At 45.3% G+C, this 24,354-nt stretch overlaps 1 protein-coding gene across 1 annotated transcript in view; it reads left to right on the top strand.

Moving 5' to 3' along the window:
• The first annotated feature begins 13,299 nt into the window (after nucleotides 1–13,299).
• The window catches only part of PARVA (parvin alpha), a 182,285-nt gene continuing 171,230 nt past the window's right edge, over nucleotides 13,300–24,354 (top strand). The window contains exons 1-2 of the mRNA XM_082661048.1: nucleotides 13,300–13,402; nucleotides 13,592–13,814. Coding sequence (XP_082517174.1) covers nucleotides 13,679–13,814 — 136 coding nt within the window. The 5' untranslated portion in view covers nucleotides 13,300–13,402; nucleotides 13,592–13,678. The remainder of the gene's footprint in view (nucleotides 13,403–13,591; nucleotides 13,815–24,354) is intronic.

Consider the following 24,354-nt stretch of genomic DNA (forward strand, 5'->3'; position numbering starts at 1 on the left):
TAAAGATTAGGTTAATATTTAAATTGTGTTTCCAGAGAAAGAGAAGAAACCTTGAGATTACTGATTACATAAAGCAAATAATTCATATAGCAGGTGTTAATTCAATCCAGGGTGAATTTAATTTACCAGGTGTAGTTATAAGCCTTAATATAATATACATAAGCAATGAGAGTTTAATAGAACATTTGAGCCTTAATTTTATTTAAAAAAACAAGAAGGAAAAAAGGAAATAAAACTTTGACTTCATACCAGCAGGACTGTTAGTTAACACCAAATGCTGTTGGCTTAGAAAAGCTTTTTTTTTCCCCCAGAGCACTCTCCTTATTGCCGCTGCAACATAGTGTAAAACGTTTCTAGAAAATGAATAATTTTGAAGCACTTTTTTTGTAACTATTGGTAATGGCAAAAAGTATTATAAAACTCTTTCATTTGTTGATAAAATATTGGTGAGGTTGATGCTGCTACTAAAAACGAACATTCTAGTGATCCAGGTGAGGGGTGCTCCTCAGTGGTGGCCTTAGGTCTAAACATCTCTGACACTGTCTCCAGGGATTGCCCAGGAAATCCATGACAAGACAAGGCCACCTCTGCCTTCAAGGTGGAGTGGGGAGCAGTGGTCCCATTTACCAAATCCCAAAGTGGGTAATGGATTCTTTGATGACATTTTCAATGTGAAAAGAAAGCTGGGAGATGGAGTTTGTGCACTGACATGGGATTCCTGGGACATCTTGACTGTTCATAGGGGAACCAAAGAAAAGATTTTAAATGGTGATTTGTTGTCGTAAAGTATTTGATTGTTTTCCCTCAGTGGGATTCTTTGAGGAGTCAGTCCATCATTGACACGAGACAGACTGAAGAACTCTTTGTTGTATGTTTGGCCTGTCATTTCTACAAGTGTTTAAATGTATTGGTGGACAAATGGTGCTTTGCAACTGCCTGGAGAGCTAACTTACCTCAGTATAAGTTAACCCATAAACCACTTTTGTCTGAGATGCTGTCCGTGCACACCAATCTGGTCAGCTGAGAAGCCGGAAATTAGAAGTGCGCTTGGATTTCCTGAGTCAGCCCACATTTTGGGTGGTATTAAAACACAACCTTTCCATGCATATACCAAGTTCCAAAGGTTGTAGTTCTTTTTCTTTCTTCTCTCCTTCCTTTTTCTTTTTCTTTTCTTTTTTCTTTTAATAATCAGGTCTTCTAGTGCCTGAATTCTATTATTAGGAAATACATACAAGCATCTATTTCTCTCTCTCTGAAAACTGTGCCACTTTATCTATTTTTATTTATTTGTGTATTTGGTGGAAATGGCTAATAGGATTTCCTCATTATTCTGGTTTTCCTGTGTTATAATTTGGAGAAGACCTATTAGCACTAAGCTATTGGTATATAAGCTATTTAATATGCAAATAACCCAGAGGTTTGGGGCAATAAGTTGTATAGTATTAAAGATTTATGGAGATGGTCAAGATAATATTTTCTGCCATCAGGCATTCAGAGGTAAGACTACAGACGCGTAGGAATGTTAATTCATTTTAAGAAAGATACACAACTTCAGTTTTCCTTCTAGAATGGGTAGAATTATTCAAGCCCGGTCACCATTTGCTGCTTGCATACGTTTAACAGATGATGCTCAGATGTGTAGTGTCTGGGTTGTTTTTGTGCAAAAGGATTAATTGCCACTTATTTTAATTTGTTCTATTTTGGTTTAAAAGAAAGATTCTCCCAAGAGGGCCAAGAAAGAAGGTGGTTCTTGGCCCCAGTATTCTGTTGATAGATGAGAGAAGCAGTTTGCTCACTTTCTCTTCCAAAGATTATGTTCTGCGGTTTAAGGCTGAGTCTTATCTGGCCAAGTTAAAACACAGACCTCATATTTAACAGCCTTCTACTTACACGGGCTTTCGGTTTTCCCAGTACTTAAAAACCATTTTTTTTTAAAAAAAAAACATTTTAATGATCATTTCCAAAAGGATACAAATATTGTGGCTGTTGAACTATGTTAAATGATTGCAATAGAGAAAGTTCTAAGACCCTCAAAAGGTAAAACATTGTACCATTTGAAGACAGTTTCTGTGTATACGGTATGGGTAGGATTATGATGAAAACAGACAGAGCCTTCACTTTCCCATAAAATAACACTTGTGATCAAGGCTGAGCCATTTAGGACTCTGAATGAGACAGAAAGCCCCAGCCTCAGGTCACATTTCGTAGTCTCACACAGCTTCTAAGTTAAACCAAAAGGCTCACAATGAAAACTTCAGAATTTTACGTAAGCTGGACCAAGAGGACCGTTCTTAAACTTGCTCTCCCAAACCATTCATTTATTTATGTGTTTAATAAACATCTTCCAAATACCTGTGGGATTCAGCAACCCTGTGCTAGATGTAAGGATACAGAAAGAACATTATTCCTCCACCCGCAAGTAAATACAAAGATAAACAAGTACCATTCCCAAAGAAATAAAAAAAATAAAATAAAGAGCCATTTTTATTATAATCATCAACCTATTCTTCTCACATTTATCTCAAGCACAAAGACTTATCTCCCCAACTATTTGTGGTGCTTCTTTGGCAATAAAAAGACAAGTTCATGTTTCTAAAACTGTGAAAAATAACCTCAGCTTATACTGTTTCATTTAAACCTGGACTTCGGCAGTGTTAGGCTGCTTGGAATCAAGGGATGTTGAGATGCAGCATATTAATTGCAACTGAGAAAGGAAGTGGCAGGTGTTTGCAGCTCTGACGAGCTGCAATGAAATTGATGTTTCCTGCATTCTGGAGGCAGATGACGATTCAGCAGTGTCTGCCTTCCCAGGAAGCAGATTTACAGGCTTTTCCTTCCAAACTGAAAACGGCAGCATGTCTCACCCAGGCAGTTGATGAGAGAACTCCCACAGCAGGGCAGAGGTGGCAGGGGGCAGCTGGGGCTGCCACATGAACCGAGAGAGTGGCAGTCATTGGATGTAGCAAGCTCAAATGTAGGAGTTTATTGTAATAAGAAGGTCCACGTACAGGGGAGCGTGTACTGTTTCACCTACTGTTTATCTTCTAACCTCACTGCTGAGTGGCTTGTGAAAGATTAATTTGCTTCAGCAATTGGGAACTATTCACGTGGATTGAAATGTGTTACATGTGCACTGCTATAAATACCGAAATGAACCCAAAACAAATGGTTTTCTGTAGAAAGAATCCAAACATGCGGGTTTGGTCTGGCACCTCTGAGGGCAGCGTCCGTTTCATTTCTTTATTCCAGTGAAAGGACGTGAGCAAAGCTTTGATTTCATGTAGGAGTCTGTGAAGTATCATTGGATGCTTTATTCCCACTGGGGCACCTGGCAGGACTTACCTGGATGTGAGTGGGAGGAGAAGTGAAGAAGGCTTGCCTCAGGTGTATTCTCTCAACAAAGAAAGCTGTTCTCAGAGCTGGGGAGGGGGAGAGAGGGGGCCACTCCTGTCCCAGCTCCCATTTCTCTTACCCGGTACAACCCGGTTTTGTATTTCATTCATGCAACAGGAATACTCCCCTCTGCACAGAGCTGGCCCCTTCCTTCAACTCACACCCTTTCAGGACTGAAGTTTTTGGTTTATTTGTTTGTTTCTGTTCTTAATCCCGGCATTGCAAATTCATGAAACGTGAGCACATGATTCACCAGAATTGCCGCATCAGGTGAGTCAAGTGTCTGTTCCCCATCATTTCACACTGAGTTCCCGCATTGTTTGGAAGCGCTTGTCTGCTGGTGGAATATTTGAAATGATTCATTTTTTACATTGACCGTCAACAGAAAGTAAACATAAATGCAGATGAGAGCTCCTGTTTCACAAGCGCTCACATGCCAAGGGAAAAACCAGCCACCTTCCATGGCATTCTGCAAGTTTTCCTTGCGCCCATGCTGGGGCTCACTTGCCCACAGAGCTACTCTCACCACCCCTCAGCCTTCAGGGCAGGATGGGTAATTTGACACTCACTCCCTCTCCCAGCTCCTTTCTAGAAACAAAAAAAGCAAGACCTATGCTGTCACAGCTCCCCTGAGGAGCCCTCTGACCCTGATAACGGTAATAGATCCTGTGAATGCAGCTCACCTCACCTGCCAGGTGCTGTAGTAAGCTCTGGAGGTGCATTATTCCATTTAATTCTGAAAACAAAATCCTTAAGATAAACATTGCCCCATTTTGAGATGATGAGACGGAGACACCAGAGGCCCAGGAACTCACCTGGTAGTCCAGGTACAAAGTGGTGAAACTGGGGCTGGGCCCAGATGCTGGCCTCTAGAGCCCAGGCCCTTGACGCCAGGCCGTACGACCTCTCTCTGTGTCCCCACCCACACTTGTGCCTTGTGCTTACCTGTTCCTTCCCTTCCTTTCCTAGATCTGTTCTCATTGCCACCCTCTCCCAACAAGCCAGTGCCCAGCCCTGCTCAGGGAAATCTGGCATTAAAAGCCCAAGCTGCCACTTTGAAGTGTTTTTTTTTCCTTCTATTCTACATCTATATATACTCAAACACAAAAACAATCGTTTAAACAGTTAAATTACCTAACCTCCACCACTGCTCACAAAAATCTCACAGTAACCATGATACTCTAGGAACAGGCATCTTGTTTTATCCTGGGGGATCAGGTACTGCCGACGCACTGCTGTGGACCCACCCCCCAAGGGGACTTTTTGCCCGAAATTGCACTATACAATCCAATCCCCAGTCCCAAGGGTAGGGGGCTGAGAGCACAGGGCCAAAGGGATGGGAGAGGAAGGACCAGGGAGTGTGTTGGGAACCAGCTGAGAGCGAGCTGGCTTCTGCAGGTGCTTACAGAGAGTGCGCAGAGGTGGAGAGGGGAGCAATACAGGGCTCACTGGGAAACAGCACTCGGGGGCCTGTGTGACACTGAAATAACCTGATGCAGGGCATCAGTTCCCCGTACACCAGAGGCACAAGAATTCAGTCCCCTGCCTATCGCCAGAATAGCAGAAAATGGTTCCCTAAGAATTTGGGGGAAATGTGTGTATGTGTGTGTGTGTGTGTGTCTCAAGAAAAAATCAAGTATAATTATTCATGGTAAGCTGAGCATGAGTCACTAACTCAGGGCTCAGATTCCAGCTCTGACACTGCTCACTGGATGGCATTGAACAACTCAGCTGTGCCTCAGTGTCTTCATCTGTGAAGTGGGGCTGATCCTCTCTCCCTCCCTTCTCTCTCCCTGCCTCCCTCCCCTCCTCCCTACCTTGCAGGTTCCTTGCGAGAGTGAGTCTGCCCTACATAGGCTCCAATTTTAAAATGGAAATGGCTAGCCTATAACTTTAGAGTCGGGATGGCCATGGTGAATCTCAAACTGTTCAAATCCCGACAGCAGAAACAGAAAACAACACCTCAGGTCTCAGCAGAACGGAAAAGAATGGGCAGTTTCCACAGGAGGAGATATAAGCAGTAAACAAGACCAAGAAATGCACTTCTCAGAGCATCGTCACCTACCTTTTGGGACTCTCTGAGTTGGCCTCTGCTGATCAAATACCCAGCCTCTTACAGATCTTTTTGGCCAATGGTTCTTCAAGGACACCTTGAAGACACTCTCTGGCCCTGGTGATTCGGTTGCATCTCCCCATCAGATGTAGTACTTCTAACCTTCCTCCCTAAAAGGAAACATTTAAGTATGAAAAGCCGTAATATCTTCCCCAGCAAAGATGAAAGCAGAGACAGACTCTCGCTCCTCCAGACCACACAAGCCTGGAGGTGGGTGTGGGAAGAAGATGGATTACGACGGATTACATCCGTGACAAAGAAGACCTTGCTCCCCTGATTACCTGCCCTGGGAAGGGGTAGGGGAGACCTTGGGAATTATCTCGGTGGTCTGTGACACGACCACACCAACAGAATCACTGGAACCCCAGGTACTCTTACGTGGCTGAGTCTGAAGTGGGTGACAACTGCCCCTTTCTATCCTTAAAATCTTCACCCCTGCTGCTGATTCTTTGGAGGGTTCTCCAGTCCTCTGCTAAATAACTCAAGTAGGAGCCACTGATTTTAGTGGCTTCAACTCTACATGTAGGTGACGCTCAGCTATCATGCTCAGGTGAGGAAATCCCCCTACTAATGTTTACAGTTCATTCCTAGGCACCTGAAGAATAGGTAAGCAGGTCACCTGTCTCTGAGAACTTGGGACACATTCCGCCACGGCTGGATCAGAGGCCATTTGAATAGCATCATCTGTGGGAGCCTCAAAACCATCCCCACCCTCAGTCCACCATGTCACAAACCAAGGCTGAGGTCTACCGATGTTCCCCCTGGCCCAATGCCTTCCCTGCTCACCTAGAGAAGCCCTTGCCCACCCCTGCCCTCAGCAAGTAGGACCCCTGAAGGACATGCCCACTGGCAGCCTGGTCTTCGAAGGCCACTGCTAATATCCCAGAGTTCCTGAGGGGAATGTGCAATAGGAATTCTCACTTAAGGCTCTGAGTCCAGAACCATTTCATTTCACACATTCCTTTCATCCCATGAGCATACCTTGCTTTCAGTGATTAAAGAGGTCTCCAAGAGGCTCTGTCTAGCTTCTCTCTGCATCCCCTGATCCCGCTGCTTTGATGTAGTCAAACAACCTCCAATGACTGATTGGGATCCAGACCCTTTGTAAAACCCTCTTCATGATCTGCAGGTGCCTCCCATATTGTCCCTTAGATGGTATATCAGTTTCCTAGGGCTGCTGTAACAAAGCACCACAAACTGGGTGGCTTAAAACAACAGAAATTTACTCTCACACAGTTCTGGAGGCCAGAAGTCCAAAATGAAGGTGACTTCCAGGCAATGCTTCCTCTCAAGCCCCTGGGGAGGGTATTTTCTGGTCTCTTCCAGCCTTTGGTGGCCCCAGGCATTCCTTGGCTGTGACAGCACAGTTCCAGTGGGCCTCTTCCTCCCATGTGTTTTCACATCATCTTTCCTCTGTGCATGTCAGGGTCTAAATTCCATCCTCTCCTAACTGGTCTTACTGTATTAGATGCCCACCTAGTATGACCTAACATGCTTTTTTTTTTTTTTTTTTTTTTTGCGGTACGCGGGCCTCTCACTGTTGTGGCCTCTCCCGTTGCGGAGCACAGGTCTGGACGCACAGGCTTAGCGGCCATGGCTCACGGGCCCAGCCGCTCCGTGGCATGTGGGATCTTCCCGGACTGGGGCACGAACCCGTGTCCCCTGCATCGGCAGGCGGACTCTCAACCACTGCGCCACCAGGGAAGCCTCCTAACATGCTATTTTAACATAACTAGTTACATCTGCAGTGACTCCACTTCCAAATAACGTCATATTGTAAGGTTCTAGGGGTTAGGACTTCAACCTGTCTTTTTTAGGGGACACAATTCAACCCATAACATATGGTATTCGCAGTTGGGGAATGTGAAGCTTTCCCCAGTGAAAGCCTCTTCCAGTTTGAATTTTACCTTAATTTGATTTGAGTTGTTGCTTAGTTTACCTCTATCCTGGGTTTTTAACCTACACAGCAAAAAAGGAACACAGCAAAATAGAATGCAAAAGACATGTTGCCTTAAATATGACAGATATAAACACAATTTACGAAATCTGTCCGAATGGAACACACACACTCCAATTATCTCTCCATTATCTTAGTAGTTACTCTTTTACTGTTCTTTTAATGGTTACCCTAGAGGTTGCAACATGATTCCTCGATTTATCAAAGTCCAGTATAAATTGTTACTTTTACTTCTTCACAGATAATGCCTGGATCTTAGAACTTAACTTCATTTACTCACTTCCCAATTTAAATGCTTTTGCTTTTGTGCATTTTAATTTGATTTATGTATTTTTAAACCCTGTAAGACATTATTATTGTCATTTTATGTAGTTAACATTCTTTTAGCTGCACCCATATATTTATCCTTTTATTTGTTCTTTCTTCTTCCATCTGGAACAATTTTCCTTCTGCCATCCACTTTAGTATTTCCTTTTGTTTGGATCTGCTATTTATTAATAATTTTTCTCAGTTGTGTGGTTTTTTTTTTTTAACTGAAAATGCCTTTCTTTTCTCTTTGTCTACTAGAGTGAAATCTTTTGGAGTCCCCAACCAAAGCGAGGGGGCCTTACTAGAGGCCCCCAGTTTGGTGCCACCTGAACGTTTGTCTTTCTACCCTTGTGAGGTTGGCAACTGCCCTGCTCAACCTCTTCAGCTGCTGCCTCTGAAATTGGCAGGTGCCTCTAGGGGGAAAGTAGTCCCAGTGACCGGCTCACCTCTCTGGGTTTCCTCCTTCTCCTAGATCTTGGCCCTGTAAGTTCCGTCAGCTTTCCAGTGCTCTCAAACAGATTCAGTTTACATTTTGTCCAGCTTTTCCAGCTGTTCTCAGTGGGAGGCTTGGCCTGTATCGCATAGTATGATGGTCTGAGAAGCTGAACATCCAATTCCCATCTACCGTTAGGAGGACTCCTAGAAGCTGTCATATAACACTTTTGCTTACATCTCATTGGTTGAAATTTAATCATGTACTCACACCTAGCAGGGAAATATAGTCTTTATTCTGAAGGACTATAATCCTAGCTGAAAACTGTAGATTCTATGACTCTTTGGCAGAACAGATTCTAAAGGCTATAGTATTATTCTCTCGGTTATTTGCTATGTGATCTGAAGCAAGTTTAAACTCTCCAAATTTCAAGTTATTCATCTATGTAATGGAGGTAATGATAATATCATATGAGTCTCAAAAGAGATACTAATAATGAATATTTATTGAACTAAGACTTGTTATCTGCTGGGCACTGAGCTGAGTAGTTTGTTTATACTAACTCTCTTGATCGTCCCAATAAGCTTATGAGGAGAGAACTCATTTTGATGAGAAAACTGAGGCACCGAGAGGTTAAATTATACAGATATTTGGCTGCTGAATGGCAATTTGAACCCCAGACCTTCACCATGACACGGTCCTACCTTGTAAATCACAAAGTCCTACATGTTGAAATTGCTGAGGGGACCAGAATGGGAACAATGCTGGGTGGCTGAGGGCTGCACGTGCTTAGCTAGAAAAATGGTCCTCTAAGGGAAGGTCTGGGGACAGAACTGTCCTAGTTTGAGTGGATTTTTGAGTGATGTGGGCCACTGGTCATCAGTTTCACCTTACTCAAGGGTTACATGATCAGAACAGCTCATAAGTTAAACATGGGAGTCGGAGAAGGAGACCATAGAGGTAAAGGGGACCCTACAGAGCATGCAATCCCATGGCTTCATTTAAAAAAATCAGTCATTTTTGTGCTAAGTGTGTAAATTTTTATTGAAGTACAATATACTTACAGAAAATTGCTCAAATTAGTAAGTAAACACTCCATGAATTTTCAAAGTAAATACACCCATGTAATCAGCACCCGGATCAAGAAACAGAACATCACCAGCTCCAGTAGCCTCTCTCATACCTTCCCCCCTCCCTGTTCTAGTCACTACCCCTCCCAAGCCTAATCATTTTCATGACTCTAACATCAGAGACTAGTTTTGCCTGTTTTTTGAACTTTATATGAATAGAATGATACAGCATAGGCTCTTTTGTGTCTGAATTTTTTTTCACTCAACATATTGTGAAGGACATTCCTATTGCTTCTGGAGTTGCAAACTGTTCATTCTCATCGCTGTATAACATTACGTTGTGTGACTATCCCAATTTACCTATCAATTCAACTGTTAATAGGCATTTGAATGGTGCTGCTATGAATCTTCTAGAACATGTATACAGGTACACAAATGTACTCATTCTGTTGGGTATAACCTAGATTGAAACTGTCGATCATAAGATAAGTGGGATGTTCAGTTAGTAGGAACTACCTTGGTTTCACTTTATTGATGATGGAAATGAAAGTACAGGAAGGACAGATATTTGCCCAAGGTCATCTAGCCACTGAGCTAGGACTGGAATCTGAGTTATTCTCTCCCAGGACAGTTTGCTTAGGTATACATTTCGAAGAGAGACTGGCCTAGAGAGTCAGCAGAGTCTCACAGCAACACACATGTAACTTATGAGGCTGTCCTTATCATGTAACGCCTGGGTAAGATGAAACCAATGACCAAGCATGAGAGGGGCAGCTGGTCAGTGGGGCCATGATTGTAAGTATCAATTTAGATTAGAGGGAGCTGGCGCAGGTTCTTCTTTGCATCTTATCAATGAACAGCCTGCAGTGTGTGTCCCTGATTAAGTTAGATTTAGATTCTGTCTTCTTCAATGCCAGGCCCCATGCAAGGTGCTTTCCAATATATTATGTCATTTAACCTTTGAACAAAAACCCGATCAATTCATATCCATAAGGACTATAAAAGCATAATATCAAAAGAGAGTGTATAAAAATCTGTAAGCAAACCAGAGCAAGTTAGAACAGTGCTTTTCAAACGATCTATGGTGAAGGTCCAATCCATCGTAGATCAATATTTTTGTAAAATACAATATAAAAGAATAAATATAAAATTGCACTGTTAAATTGTATAAAAGTTTCTAAACACTCTAGTTTCTATATTTAGATCATCAAGGACTAACAGCAGTTTGCAGACAATACTGGTTTTCAGACTACACTTTGAATAGCACTGATTTATAATTCAGCATCCATTCCACTTGGCCTTTCAAGAGAGATTGATAATTATCTAAGAGGCAGAAAAGTTTGAATAACAAGACATCTGCATAATTCTGAGACCTTGGAATCCATTCATACCCATACAGGTTACTGTCACCTTAACGGGACTTTACCAGTCCCCTGTCTTTAACAACATAACTTCAACTATTCAAAAAAACTCTTGCGGGGTTCCTTGGTGGTGCAGTGGTTGAGAGTCCGCCTGCCGATGCAGGGGACGCGGGTTTGTGCCCCGGTCCGGGAAGATCCCACATGCCGCGGAGCGGCTGGGCCCGTGAGCCATGGCCGCTGAGCCTGCGCGTCCGGAGCCTGTGCTCCACAACAGGAGAGACCACAACAGTGAGAGGCCCGCGTACCACAAAAAAAAACTCTTGCATAGAAAGATGAAAGTTACAAATAACTTTATTGTTCAAGAACCTCCCCCCAAATCTCATTGAAATGAACATAAAACACTTAAACTTTTCAATAGATAACATTAAAGACTATTTACCCTCCAAGACTCTTTGAAAATCTTGCCCTGTGTCCACCAATCCTAACCTAGTATATTACAATCCTTAGCCAAAGTTAATCAAGCACTAACCCCACTGAAAGACCTGCCTTAAACCAGATTCCAAAACCTTAGAAATATCCCTGTTGTGCTCTACCCTAGTCCAAGATGCTGCTAAGACCCTACCAAGGCAGGAATCTCCTTACCATGGTGTACAATAAACTCAGCTTTGCCTTCTCTACACCTTATTTTGCTGGTAGTTCCCGGGAGCTAGCATCCCACAATCAAGCCTTTGTTTGTTCCTCCATTTAGTCTTGCTTTATTTTAAAGCAAGACTAAATGCAATCATTTTCAAACTTTAGTATGCATAAAAATTACCAAAGAGGAGTGTAGATGCAAAAGCATGCATGAGCAGTTTAAGAGATCTCCATGTATAAATTTGACCATGTCGTATTTAGAACCTAAGCCCTGCATACGGAGATCAGCAATTGGTGAAGAATAGAGAACCACAGAACTGGAAGTGGTTCTAGGTGCCCGAACATCAGTGCATGAATCAGCTACATCAAAATCACCTGATGTAATTAATCCCTGTTAAAAAATACCTATCCCTTGGTTTCACTTCAGATGTACTGAATCAGAATTTCTAGAGACTGGGCCCATGACTGTAACAAACTCCCTAAGGGACTGTGAAGCACAATCAGGTTTGAGAACCATCATGTTCTCCCACCACTTCATTCTGTAGATGAAGAAACAGAGACTCAGAAATGGGAGTAAACTTGTCCAAGGTCACACAGCTATTGAGGTGTGTGTCTCATGATTCCCCGATAAGAGTTCCAAGGGTGGAGATCAGATTTTGGACATATCCTTATGTATAAAATATCCTGCACAAGAATTATGAATGATGTAATCAAAACGGGAACCTACTTTGACGTTTCAACATGTCTTTAAGGTTTATCAGGGTGGTGGTGCAGGAGCAGGTGGTTATTGTAATCTCCCGCATGAATTCTAGCAGTCATTGTGAGTTCTCTGCTTTCTACTAGGTAAGAGGAAACAGCTAAAGCATAACTTTCAAAAAAGGTCAAATTACGACTCTTAAGCAAAGACAAGATGAACACATATCTGCTGAGAATCTATTGACCACCTCGTTAAATTTATGTTCTCAGGAATCGTTGCTTGTTAGTTGGCTGACTGGCTCAAGTAAAGGTGGATGGGTGATTACAAGGCTTTAGGAACATGTCCTCAGAAGGAAGCACAGATGGCCCTCCTGAGAACTACAGGTAGGCCCTCAGAAGAGGTTCTAGGTCCAGGCAGCTACTCCCATGGTTTTTCATTACTCAGACCACAAGGCTTCTTGAGCACACTTCGTTGCTCCATTGTTTTGTTTCTCTACTCATCGGCAGGCCTGTGGCTAAAAATGGACCCCCCCAGTCTTGAGTCTGCATTATCATCGCTAAGTGCTGGACTTCTGACAACTGTCTCTAGCTTAGATTCTTGATGGAGACTATCTGATTGGCTGCTCTCCAGTCAAGCATTAGGGCCCTTTGGGTCAGGTGATCACTCAGGGTCAATCAGCTGTAGCTACTTGGAGGAAACACAGTTGCCAAGGGGTTGTGTGAGTGTGTGTGTGTGTGTGTGTGTGAAAAAGAGACCCGAAGACAGCCAGGGGAGCCCAAGTGAGAACCTCAAGTGGCCAAGCACAGTAAAATGTGCCTTTTAATCATTTCCAGCATGAGTCCTTGAAATGCTGGCTTTTGTGCCACTCCCCTGTCACTCTGTTGCTTTTATTTAAGGCAAGATAAGTTGGGGGTGGGGGAGGGGTGGAGAGGCGGTTCCCACAGGAGCCGATGGCCGTACCTTCCCATTCATGTTTCCACCTACATTTGGGATCCTCCTTTGTACAAGCCATTGAGCTGCTAGAAACACAGATGTCTCTAGGTGTTGGCCTGTACTCATGAACTTCAAACTTCTCACTCTTGGTTGGAGGTGTAGAGGAGGTTGACAGTCATGGATAAGTGCAGGAACAGCTGGATGTGTCCAGCTGGTGGGGCCCGAACACATTTTGGTTCCCTCTATTTCTTCCTGAGCAGGCTCACTCTTTCATGGGCACAAGACACGGGCCTAATAACTACAGTTTGAAATGCAGGGGAGGAGCGAGCTCCTCACCCAGCAGCCGGGCCAAATTAGCGGGAGACGAGTAGCAGGTGGGTTCAGTTCAGCAATCACTGAACCCTGGGTTGGAGCGAGGAACTCTGCTGAGTGCGGAGCCGGGGCAAGTACGGCCTCCAGGCTCCAGGGCTCCCAGGCTGAGAGGGTCATACACACCGAAACAGGTAAGGCCGCACGTCCTGCAAGGGGCAGATCTGGGGCATCCTCCCTGCTCCGGGCAGCAGCGGGGCGCGGGCCCCGAGCGCGCAGCTCCTTTCAGGGCGGAGGGCGGCGCGAGGGAGGGAGAGAGGGAAGGGAAAGGCGAGCGTGAGCTGCCTCAAATGCTTGGAATAATTCCGCTTCCGTTTGGAAAGCCGCAGCCTCAGTCCCGCCGCGCCCGCCGCGTCCGCCCGGCGCCCGCTCCGCGTCCCGACCGGCCCGCGGCTGCCCGCTTCGTCGCCATGGCCACCTCCCCGCAGAAGTCGCCGTCTGTCCCCAAGTCCCCCACTCCCAAGTCGCCCCCGTCCCGGAAGAAAGATGACTCCTTCTTGGGGAAACTCGGAGGAACTCTGGCCCGGAGGAAGAAAGCCAAGGAGGGTGAGTGCGGCCCGGGCCGGCGAGCTGCCGGGCGGGGGGCCGAGGGGCCGGGGCTCCTCGGGCAGGGCGGGAGCGCGCCGCGGGTGCCCGGCGCCGGGGAGCGGGGCGCGCGGCGGTGCGGGCGCGCGCTGCCCGGGAATGTCTCATGGGGCCGGGCCTCGCCGCAGCCCTGCTCTGGGTCGCCCGGGCGCTGCCCTCCTGGGCCCCGCGGCGATCGGGTGTGGCGACTCGGGCCTGCAACCAGGCGACGCCCGCGCTGGGCCGGGGGCCGAGGAGGCGGCCGGGCCCGCCAGCCCGGAGGCGGCGTCCTCCCCTGGGCCCCAAGTCCCCGCCTTCTTCGCGCCGAAGGCTGGCAGTTTCCAAGTTTCTTCTGAAACTTTTCTGGGTTCTTTGCCTTCATTGGTCTTTGAAATCAGATCATTTCCTAGACCTGCTGAAGTGTACGGTAGCAGCCTTGGCCTCTGGGTCTCTCGTCCGTCCCCAGGGCCCAGCAGGGCTCTATTAATGTGTAGATCAACACCAAATGTTTGTCGAACGAATGAGTGGAGAGGTGGCAGTCCTAGCAGTCCCGCCTTGTGATAAATGATAAACTCACACCCAAGGAGAAAACCTCGATTAGACACACACACTTGTAGCATCCTGGGATCTGATCTGACCCTTCTGTGAACTCAAGAGTTAAGGGCTCTCGCAAACACCATTTCCTTTTTCTCACCAGGGTGAATTGAGGTGATCTTATTTTTTTCCAGGACAGTTTACATGTAAAATATTTTGTCCCATGGGCAGATTTTGCATCCTTTTTTTTTTAATTGAAGTATAGTTGATTTACAATATTGTGTTTGTTTCAGGTGTACTGCATAGCGATTCAGTATTTTTTGCAGATTATTACAAGATAATGGGTATAATTCCCTGTGCTATACAGTATATCCTTGTTGCGTATCTACTTTATATATAATAGTTTGTATCTGTAATCTCACACCCCTAACTTGTCCCTCCCTGCTTCTCTCTTTCCTTTGATAACCACAAGTTTGTTTTCTATGTCTGTGAGTCTGTTTCTGCTTTGCATATACATTCATTTGTATTATTTTTTTAGATTCCACATATAAGTGATATCATACGGTATTTGCCTTTGTCTGGCTTAATTCACTAAGCCTAATATTCTCTAGGTCCATCCATGTTGCTGCAAATGGCAGTGTTCCTTTTTTATGGCTGAGTAATATTCCACTATATATATATATATATATATATATATATATATATGCACCACATCTATTTTTTTTAAACACCTTTATTGGAGTATAGTTGTTTTACAATGTTGTGTTAGTTTCTGCTGTATAACAAAGTGAATCAGCTGTACGTATACATATATCCCCATATCTCCTCCCTCTTGCGTCTCCCTCCCCCCCTCCCTATCCCATCCCTCTAGGTGGTCACAAAGCCCTGAGCTGATCTCCCTGTGCTATGCGGCTGCTTCCCACTAGCTATCTGTTTTACATTTGGTAGTGTATATATGTCAGTGGTACTCTCTCACTTCGTCCCATCTTACTCTTCCCCCTCCCCGTGTCCTCAAGTGCATTCTGTACGTCTGCATTTTTATTCCTGTCCTGCCCCTGGGTTCATTAGAACCTTTTTTTTTTTTTTTTAGATTCCATATATATGTGTTAGCATACGGTATTTGTTTTTCTCTTACACCACATCTTATTAATCCCGTCATCTATTGATAGGCACTTGGGTTGCTTCCACATCTTGGCTATTGTAAATAGTGCTGCTATGAACATTAGGGTACATGTATCTTTTTGAATTAGAGTTTTCATCTTTTCCAGATATATACCCAGGAGTGGAATTGCTGGGTCATATGATAGTTCTATTTTTAGTTTTTTAAGGACCCTCCATACTGTTTTCCAAAGTGGCTGCACCAATTTACATTCCCACCAACAGTAGACAAGGGTTCCCTTTTCTTCACATCCTCTCCACCATTTATTTGTAGCATCCTGATTTTTATTTTGAATAATGAGGTGACAGTCGGAAAAAGGGCTAGTGACTGGTGTGTAGGTAGAAGATGCTTAGTTAAAAAATTTTTTTATTTTCATAGACTTCAGTGGTTTGGGAATAAACATTTTTAAGTTTGTGATGATGATATGTAAAATAAGTTTCATGTTCCTGAGTTATCTTAAAGCATGAAAAAGAACTCAGTGTTGAGAATTATCAAGTTTGATACAAAGAACTAGACTTCTATTCTCTATATTGAATTGAGAAGCAGCAAAACATATCCCCAAAAATGTCCCTGCCCTCCCTCCAGTGTGCTTATTTCGGAAAACCGTTGTGTGAGTAGTGTGTAGTTGGTAACAAATTGTGAAACCCTGGATTGGAGAGTCTTTTCCTAGGTATCCCTGTAACTTTTTCCTACAGTGTTCCCGATATGGGCTCTCCAGCTTGAGACTGGGCACCTGAGAATTACTGAAGCTCATGACCTATCAGAAGTGCTCACCCCACTTTGCCAACTCTTTAGAAAAGTTTACTGTATATTGAGCTCAAAGGTGGTCTCTCTGTATGTACTACTATTCTGTTCATGCAGCCAGGAGAACGAGTGGGACGGTGGCTCTTCACTTTCTCCAAGTGGACCAGCCTGTTTTGTGGAGCCCCTTGATCAGTCCAAACATCCTCTGTTCCAGTAGCTGGTCCTCACAGATGAGCTTCATGGCCCCCTGGTATCCTATCTTTTCAGTTTCAGTCAGGGTCTGTGCAAGAAACAGAAGGGCACATTAGTTGGGATTTTAAAAATAATGTGGTGAAGGGACTGTTTACAGAGATGTGGGCAGGGTGAAGAGAACCCAGAAGGATGCTGAGACAGGTAGGAGTTACCACCAAGGGGAAGCCATTACCACCCCTAGGCCTGAAGGGCCAGGGGAGCAAACCGCAACCCACTGAGAGCTGGAGCTATGGAAGGGGCGCTGCCTGATAGGAACTGTAGCTGTAGAGGGACACAGCCACTGTCGGAAATGTGGAGATGGAGCAGGGAGACAGTGGCGCAAGAGGTACTTGCATGTTCTCTCTCTTCTTGCCCTTGAACCTCTTGCTGGTTCTTCCCATTGGCCAGACTCCGTGGGAAGTCACCAGGGCAAGGGAATCTGGGTGATGCAATACGTCGGGGTCAGCTCCCTTAGGGCGCAGAGCAATGCAGAGAGTAGATCATAGTGGGAGTGTTGAGAAACAGAGAATAACTAGCAGACTCTCAAAGTGAGCTGCCCAGAAGTCAACACAGTATGGTGGTAGTCCGGTCCGTTAGGACAGGGCTGTCACCTCCTTTGTTCTAGCAGAGACATCACATTCTGTTAATGCAGCTGAGGCTGCTTTCCTTTATTCTGCCAGCAACATCACAGCTCTCTCTGAGCTTGTTACCAGCTCACTCAAAGACATTTTAATGTTTGTTGCTCCTAAATCATTCCCTTCCCTATCTTGGATTGGCTCAGTTGGGTTTTTGAAACCAAGGGCAAGATCTTATTTTTATCCTTGTTATAGTACTTAACTGTTAAGTCCTGATTCTGTTATTCAGTCTATTAGCTAATCCAGGGGATGTAAGGGGTGAATGGAAGAGCATGTGCTTCTTCTAAAGGGATGCCGTCACCCAGCTATAGCCGCTTGCTGCTACACGGGGTGGTCCTGCAGAGTCAAAGATGGCAGTGGGGTTGGTCTGAAATGACCTGCTCTTGGCGAGCACGTGCTGGATCTCCGTGATCGGTGCTTTCCCTGTCAAGGGCCCACTAACCATCTCTTCAGTAGCAATAAGGCTAGGTCTTGCTCTGGATCCTGCATAAACTCACAGCTCTGTGCTTTGCAGAGACTGCCTTCTTCCATGTTCCTCCTAGTGTTCTGGAACCTCCCATTCTTCATGATTCCTCAAGATCATGGACGCTGGTCTATCCACAGATTTCCCCAGTGCTTTGGCGTAGAATTCTCCTGGGCCCAAGGACTCCCATTCATTCACTTGAAACCTGTTGTGTCTCACAGTCAGATACATGTTAGAATATTTAGGTCAATAATTTCATATTAAAAGTATGTTTTCCTAAGAATACCTACTAACATATCATAGAATGACTGGCAGTCTCATAAGAATATAGTAAAACTAATGATCACTCCTGTGTTTCATAAGAAAAAAATAGCATGAGGGAGGCAAGAGAGAATAGAGGCTAAAAGCATGGTCTTTGGGACCAGACATATTTGGGCTTGATTTCTGGTCTGGCTATTTATTGCTATGACTTCGGACAAGTTCCTCAATGCTTCGAAACCTCTGTTTTTTCATCCATAAAATGGGAATAAAAATTCCTTCCTTACATGGAGGTTGTGAGGCTTAAATGAGACAAAGCATGGCACAAATAATGGAAGCTATTAAAATTGACGGCTCAGTTTTAAATAGTCTTTCAAATTTGAAATAGTCTTTTCATCATGGACTGCAAGAAGATTCTGCAGGTTCTGCAAAAAGCTTCACACGACAGTATGAAGCCTGTGTAGCACTCTTTTGGTCCTTTAGAAATGAGGGATCTTTCTTTGCAAGTCAGATCATCCTGTTTCCCAAGATGTCACATTTCAGCATTTACAAATATCTGGTCCCATTCTCATGAGTCGTAGCTAGGTAGCTTTTGTTTTTCCTCTGTGGATCTTCTCGTTTCGGGTTTCCAGTCCCCATTTATGCTGTGTAGTTCTTAGACTAGCCTTTCAGAGTCTACTTGCCAAAGGGCCGCTTTTCACCTGCCTTCCTCCAAATCTGTCTTCACGACTTGCTCTTTCCAGGAATGTCATCTTGAATTGTATCTCCCAGCTGAAGGTGTCCTAAATTAGGCCTGCAGCAATGGTTATTCCTATATTTTAACCACTTATTTATCATCCCTCAGAGTTTTTACATTTTGTCTGGTGCCCAAAGTGTACCATTTTGGTTCTCATTGGCTGTCCCGTGTAACTGGGGGAAATCCCCAAATTCTGCAATAGATTTATGGTTTCTAGAGTGAGCAGAAGCCTCAGCATTGCTGAGCAATCCTTCTCTCCTAATCAGCTTGCATCTTCATTTTCCAAAGTGCCATGTTGAAACCCTTGTCACTCAAGCTCTTCCCCAGACCTTGAGATAGAAAATTAAGTGCCAGGTATGAACTTGTTCAAATTTTCTTCACCCCCCCCCCCACCCGCTAGTCCCATCTGTATCTACACCTGTCCTTTCCTGTCCCCTCCCTCTCTTAGTCCCCTCCGAGGAGGTCCTTTCTTCCCTTGCTCATGAGGCCCTTCACTTCCACTTCTTCCCAGACTTGGCATAGCCATATCGTTTTTCTCATATCCCCAATCTTTTTCATGCTGCTCTAGCACCTTAACATCTGCAAATATGCTTGAGTCTTTGCCATTTGTAGACACTCCCGATGCTTGTTTCCTCTTAGTTGCTCACCAGAGGCCTTGGAAAAGTTGTCTGCACTGGCTTCCCCTTTCTGAGCTCCTAGTCACTTGCTGATCCACTATTCCCATTGTTTCACCAGTTATTTATTGAGTTGCCTGCCATGTGACAGGCACTGTGTTAGGTGCTGGGATATGGCAGGGAACAAACAGACAGACATCCCTGCCTTCATGAGCTTGCCTTCTAGTAGAAAAGACAAGATTAATTGGTAAAATGTACATATTGTATTAGAGTAGTGATAAGTGCTCTAGAGCAAAATAAAGCAGGGAAGGGGGAAATGGAGCGTTGTGGAGTGAGGGAGGAGGGATGGTTGACAGTTTTAAATAGGGTGGCTAGAGAAGGCCTCACCGAGAAGGGTTTACTTGGGTAAGGTCCTGAGGAAGTGAGGGAGCACAGTATGTGTATCTTGGAGAAGAACACTGCAGGTAGAGGGAATGGCAGATTCAAAGACCCTGAGGCGGGAGTGGGCCTGGTGTCTTGAGGACAACTGTGGAAGGTGGTGAGGTCTCAGGGGTAATTAGAGTGAGGGGACAGCTGTGTAGTGTTCTGGAGGCCATCGTAAGCCTGGGGCCTTTACTCAGAGGGACGCGGGAAGTTTTGTGCCGAGGAATAATGTGATCACGCTTGCTCTGATGGTGGTAAGTGGCTGAGGGGGGCAGGAGTGGAAACAGGGAGGTGAGTTAGGAGGCCACTGTAGTGATCCAGGTGAGAGACAGAGGTGGTCTGGCACTGAGCGTTAGCAGTGGAGGGGTGAGCGTTCAGTTCTGGATATAGTTTGAAGATACAGTGGATAGGATCTGTTGAAAGATCGGATGGAAGGTGAGAGAGTAGAATCAAGATGACTCCAGGGTTTGGGTTTGAACAAACCCAAAGATGGAATTGACGTTAACTGAGTTGGAGAATTCTACAGGAAGAGCTGATGTGGGGAGAAAGAGCAGGACTCTCTTTTGGACCTGTTTAGTTAGAGGTGCCTCCTGGACTTCCCGGGGCCATATTGAGTTCGCAGTTGGTTCTAGGAATCTAGCTCAGGGGAGGGTTCTGGGCTGGAGACATCTCTGTGTGTAGGTGTACTTAAAGCCATGAGACTGAAGGAGATCATCAAGGAAGGAGTATAGGACGTAGAAGAGGTTCATGGACTTTCCAACATTTAGAAATTGGGAGATGAGGGGGAACCAGCAAGAGAGGCTGGAAAGGAGTGACCAGTGTGATAGGAGGGGAAGTGGGAGAGTGTGGACTCCTGGAAGTCGATTGAAGAATTTATTCTGTTCCCAAGATTTACACTTCACTGGCTAAATTCTCCAGAATCCAGTCTCCTTTTCAATCGTCACTCCTCTTGGGCTCTTGGTGGCGTTCGTATTATTCAACTTTTTCTTTTTATAAATTTATTTATTTGTTTGTTTGTTTATTTATGGCTGCATTGGGTCTTCGTTGCTATGCACGGGCTTTCTCTAGTTGTGGCGAGCGGGGGCTACTCTTCATTGTGGTGCATGGGCTTCTCATTGCGGTGGCTTCTCTTTGTTGCAGAGCACAGGCTCTAGGCGTGCGGGCTCAGTAGTTGTGGCTCGCGGGCTCTAGAGCACAGGCTCAGTAGTTGTGGCAGATGGGCTTAGTTGCTCCGCGGCATGTGGGATCTTCCCAGACCAGGGATAGAACCCATGTCCCCTGCATTGGCAGGCGGATTCTTAACCACTGTGCCACCAGGGAAGTCCCTCAACTTTTTCTTTCTTAAAATTCCTTAAAAGTCCCTCAACTTTTTCTTTCTTAAAATTTCTTAAAATTCTCTTCTCCCTTGATCTTATCCACACTGAATTGTTCCCTGTGTCTATTTTTTTTGAACTCCTTCTCGAGCTTCTGTTATTTGTTTACCTCTCAGCAGCATTTCCCGGGGTCCTGACTTCACCTGCTTTGCCCTCTCATTCTGTTTTCCTCTCCATGGATTTTCTCACTTACTCCCATGGCTTCAAGGGCCACCTGCCCATTTGTGGTTCCCCAATCCACATCTCAAATCCAGATCTTGTATCCAGATACATCTTTCCACTGTCTCCTGGATGTGTCACGGGACCCTCAGATTCAGCATGCCTGTAATGGAATTATTATTTGTCCCACTTGCCCAAATCTGCTTCTCCTCTTCCACCATCCCACCAGCTGCCTAAGGTGGAAATGTTGCAGTTGTCCTCTGTTTCAGAGGTCAGCAACTTTTTTCAAAGAGGCAGGTAGTAAATATTTTAGACTTTGCTGGCCCTCTGGCCTCTACACAGCTCTGCCCTTGAGGCCACAGATGATAGGCAGATGAACCAGCCTGGCTGTGTTCCAATGAAACTGTACTTATGGACACTGAAGTTTGAACTTCACATAATTTTAATATGTCACAAAGTATTCTTTTTCTTTTGTTCTTTTTCAGTCACTTGTAAAATATGAAAACCGTTCCTAGTACTGGGGCTGTGCAAAAATGGATGGAGGCTGGATATGGCCTTGGGCAGTAGTTCGCCCATCCCTGCTCTGTTTCATCCCCACAGCCAATCATCTCTCACGAGGTCCTGCTAATTCTGCCATCTAAATATTGCTGCCTTAATGCAGGCCTCATGAGTGCTCTTTGTCTTCTTTGGGATTGCCTATTTTATTAATCTTCAGCGTCTTTATTTTCCACCTGAAGTATTGCCGTATCCACCCCACTAGTCTCCCTAGCTCTGGTCCTTTTTTGTTCAACCCACCCTTCATCCTTTTGCCGATATGTGGTTTTATTAAGCACCGAGATAACATCTCCCCAGCAAACTTCTTAGCGTGGTATTAAGTCCTTCACAGTTTTTCCGTGGTCTGCCTTTTTTTTTTTTTTGGCGGTACGCGGGCCTCTCACTGTTGTGGCCTCTCCTGCTGCGGAGCACAGGCTCCGGACGCGCAGGCTCAGCGGCCATGGCTCACGGGCCCAACCGCTCCGCGGCATGTGGGATCCTCCCAGACCGGGACACGAAGCCGTGTCCCCTGCATCGGCAGGCGGACTCCCAACCACTGCGCCACCAGGGAAGCCCCGTGGTCTGCCCTTTTGGTCTAGTCTCCATTATATCCCTTTCAAGAAGCCTCCATTTTAGCTATACGAAAATGCTCTTCATTCCCCAAACACATCATGTTCTTCCACGTGTTTTCACCTTTAGACATGTGGTTCCATGTTTCTGGAATGACCTTCTTCCCTTCTCTCTGCAACAAACTCCTGTTCAATCATTGAGACCCAACTCAGATATCCCGTCCTGCTTGATGCCTTCTGTAGCTCCCCTAGGAAGAGTGAGACGCTTCTCTTTGTGGGAAGACGCTTCCTTCTGTGCTGCCATGTGGCTGTGCATGTCACATTATGATGAGAGTTCTCCTCCTGTGCCCCTCCTGCCTGGCATAGTATTTAACACATAATGATATTGCAGTTTCTATGGAATGAATTTCCCCGTATTTACCTTGGTGAAAACAGCCCACCACTAACTGGTTGTGTAACCTTAGACAAGTCTCTTCCCCTTTGCCCGTTTCTAACATCAGGCGATTAGGCTAAGTAACCTTTCAGGGCCCTTGCAGCTCTGGTATTCTATGACTTCGGAGCTCTCATTTCACCAGGCTTCTCTCAAATTCAGTTTTATTGTCTGTGTAGGGTGGTCTGGGAGTGACATCATCACAAAGACCTCTTTCTTTCCTCCACTAATGAAGGCACCTCTGTGTCGGGAGGAGGAGATGGAAACCAGGATAAGTGGGCTGCGGCCCAAGGACACCTCCATATTAGGAATCGGTCTCCTTGTCTCATGGAATATCTCCATTTGGTTAACAAGCACAGCTCATAATTATGTTTTAGCCATTAGTACAGGAGGAGAGATGAAATCCTTATGTAAACATGTGTAAGCATCTAAAATCTCCACTTACTGCCATGGGAAAAGGAACACAGTTGAGGAAAGCGCTACAACAATTTTAATAATAAAAGGCTTTAAAAATACTTTTAAAAATAAAAATAAAATACCTTAAAAAAAGATGTAAACATTCTCTTACATATTCAATATGTTCTGTAGCCTGCAGTCAGTAGGAAATCCAAATGAGGGCTTTGCCTGAGGACCAGGGCCCCTGGGACAAGATGGCCTCATCCTTTCTTTTCCATCTTCCCTGTAGACTCCAGAGGACAGAAGTTGTATTTGTTCTGTTCACATTGTATCCCAGGTGCCTAGCACAGCATCGGCACTTAACAGGTGCTCTGCAAAGCAGTATTTAAGTGCCAGAAAGGTCAGTGGGGATAAGATGCCCAGGTTACTTCGAACTCTGCTCTAAGCTTCGATGACTCTTCTGGGGCCTTGATTCCATACAGGCCTAGCTTCTGGCTGTGTGTGTGTGTGTGTGTGTGTGTGTGTGTGTGTGTGTGTGTGGCTTAGAAAACTGCCTCCCCCCTCCCCTCAGGAATCTCTTTGTGGGAAGACATTATCACTTAGCTCTGTTATTTGACAAACACACAAAGGCTGCTAGAGACCAGAGGTGTGGGTCCTAGAATCTGTGGGCGCGGATTGGGCAGCGGCAGCAGAGCGCCTGAGAGGAAGCCCACTGGCCAAGGGTGGGACAAGGCCAGCATTCTTTGTTTTCATTTGTGGAAATGGCATTGCACACGTTCATGTTAAAGTGCTTCAATGAAGAAGGACGGAGGTGGAGTAGCCTAATTGCAAGGTTTGGGGGAGACAAGAGAAACGTGCAGATGGAACTCTACAAGAGAGATTCAGAATCCCTTTCGTTCCTCCAAGTTGGCCCTGTTCCCCCGCCCCGTTTATCCTTTCTTGCCTCTCTCAGCTTCATTTACTCACTAAGTGCAGAACTAAGGAAATCTGAAAATCGGCCAGAGCCCGGCCACGATTGTTACTTCCCAGCAAGGGAGCTCCATCACTACAACTCTCCCCACTCCAGCCCACCAAGAAAAAGAACCTCCCAAAGCAGAGGGTGGCTGATGCCAGGCCCCCCTGAGCTCCGCCTCGCTCCTGTTCATGGTCGCTGCCTCCTTGTCAGGCCCGGGAAGAATATCTGTGTGGGGTGGGAGCCCTCTAGCACTCGCTTACAATCTGGTTCTCCTAGCATTTACTAAGTGATCATTCTGTTTGCTCCGAA

Source organism: Grampus griseus (assembly GCF_964374135.1).
Source record: "Grampus griseus genome assembly, chromosome: 8".
NCBI lineage: Eukaryota > Metazoa > Chordata > Mammalia > Artiodactyla > Delphinidae > Grampus > Grampus griseus.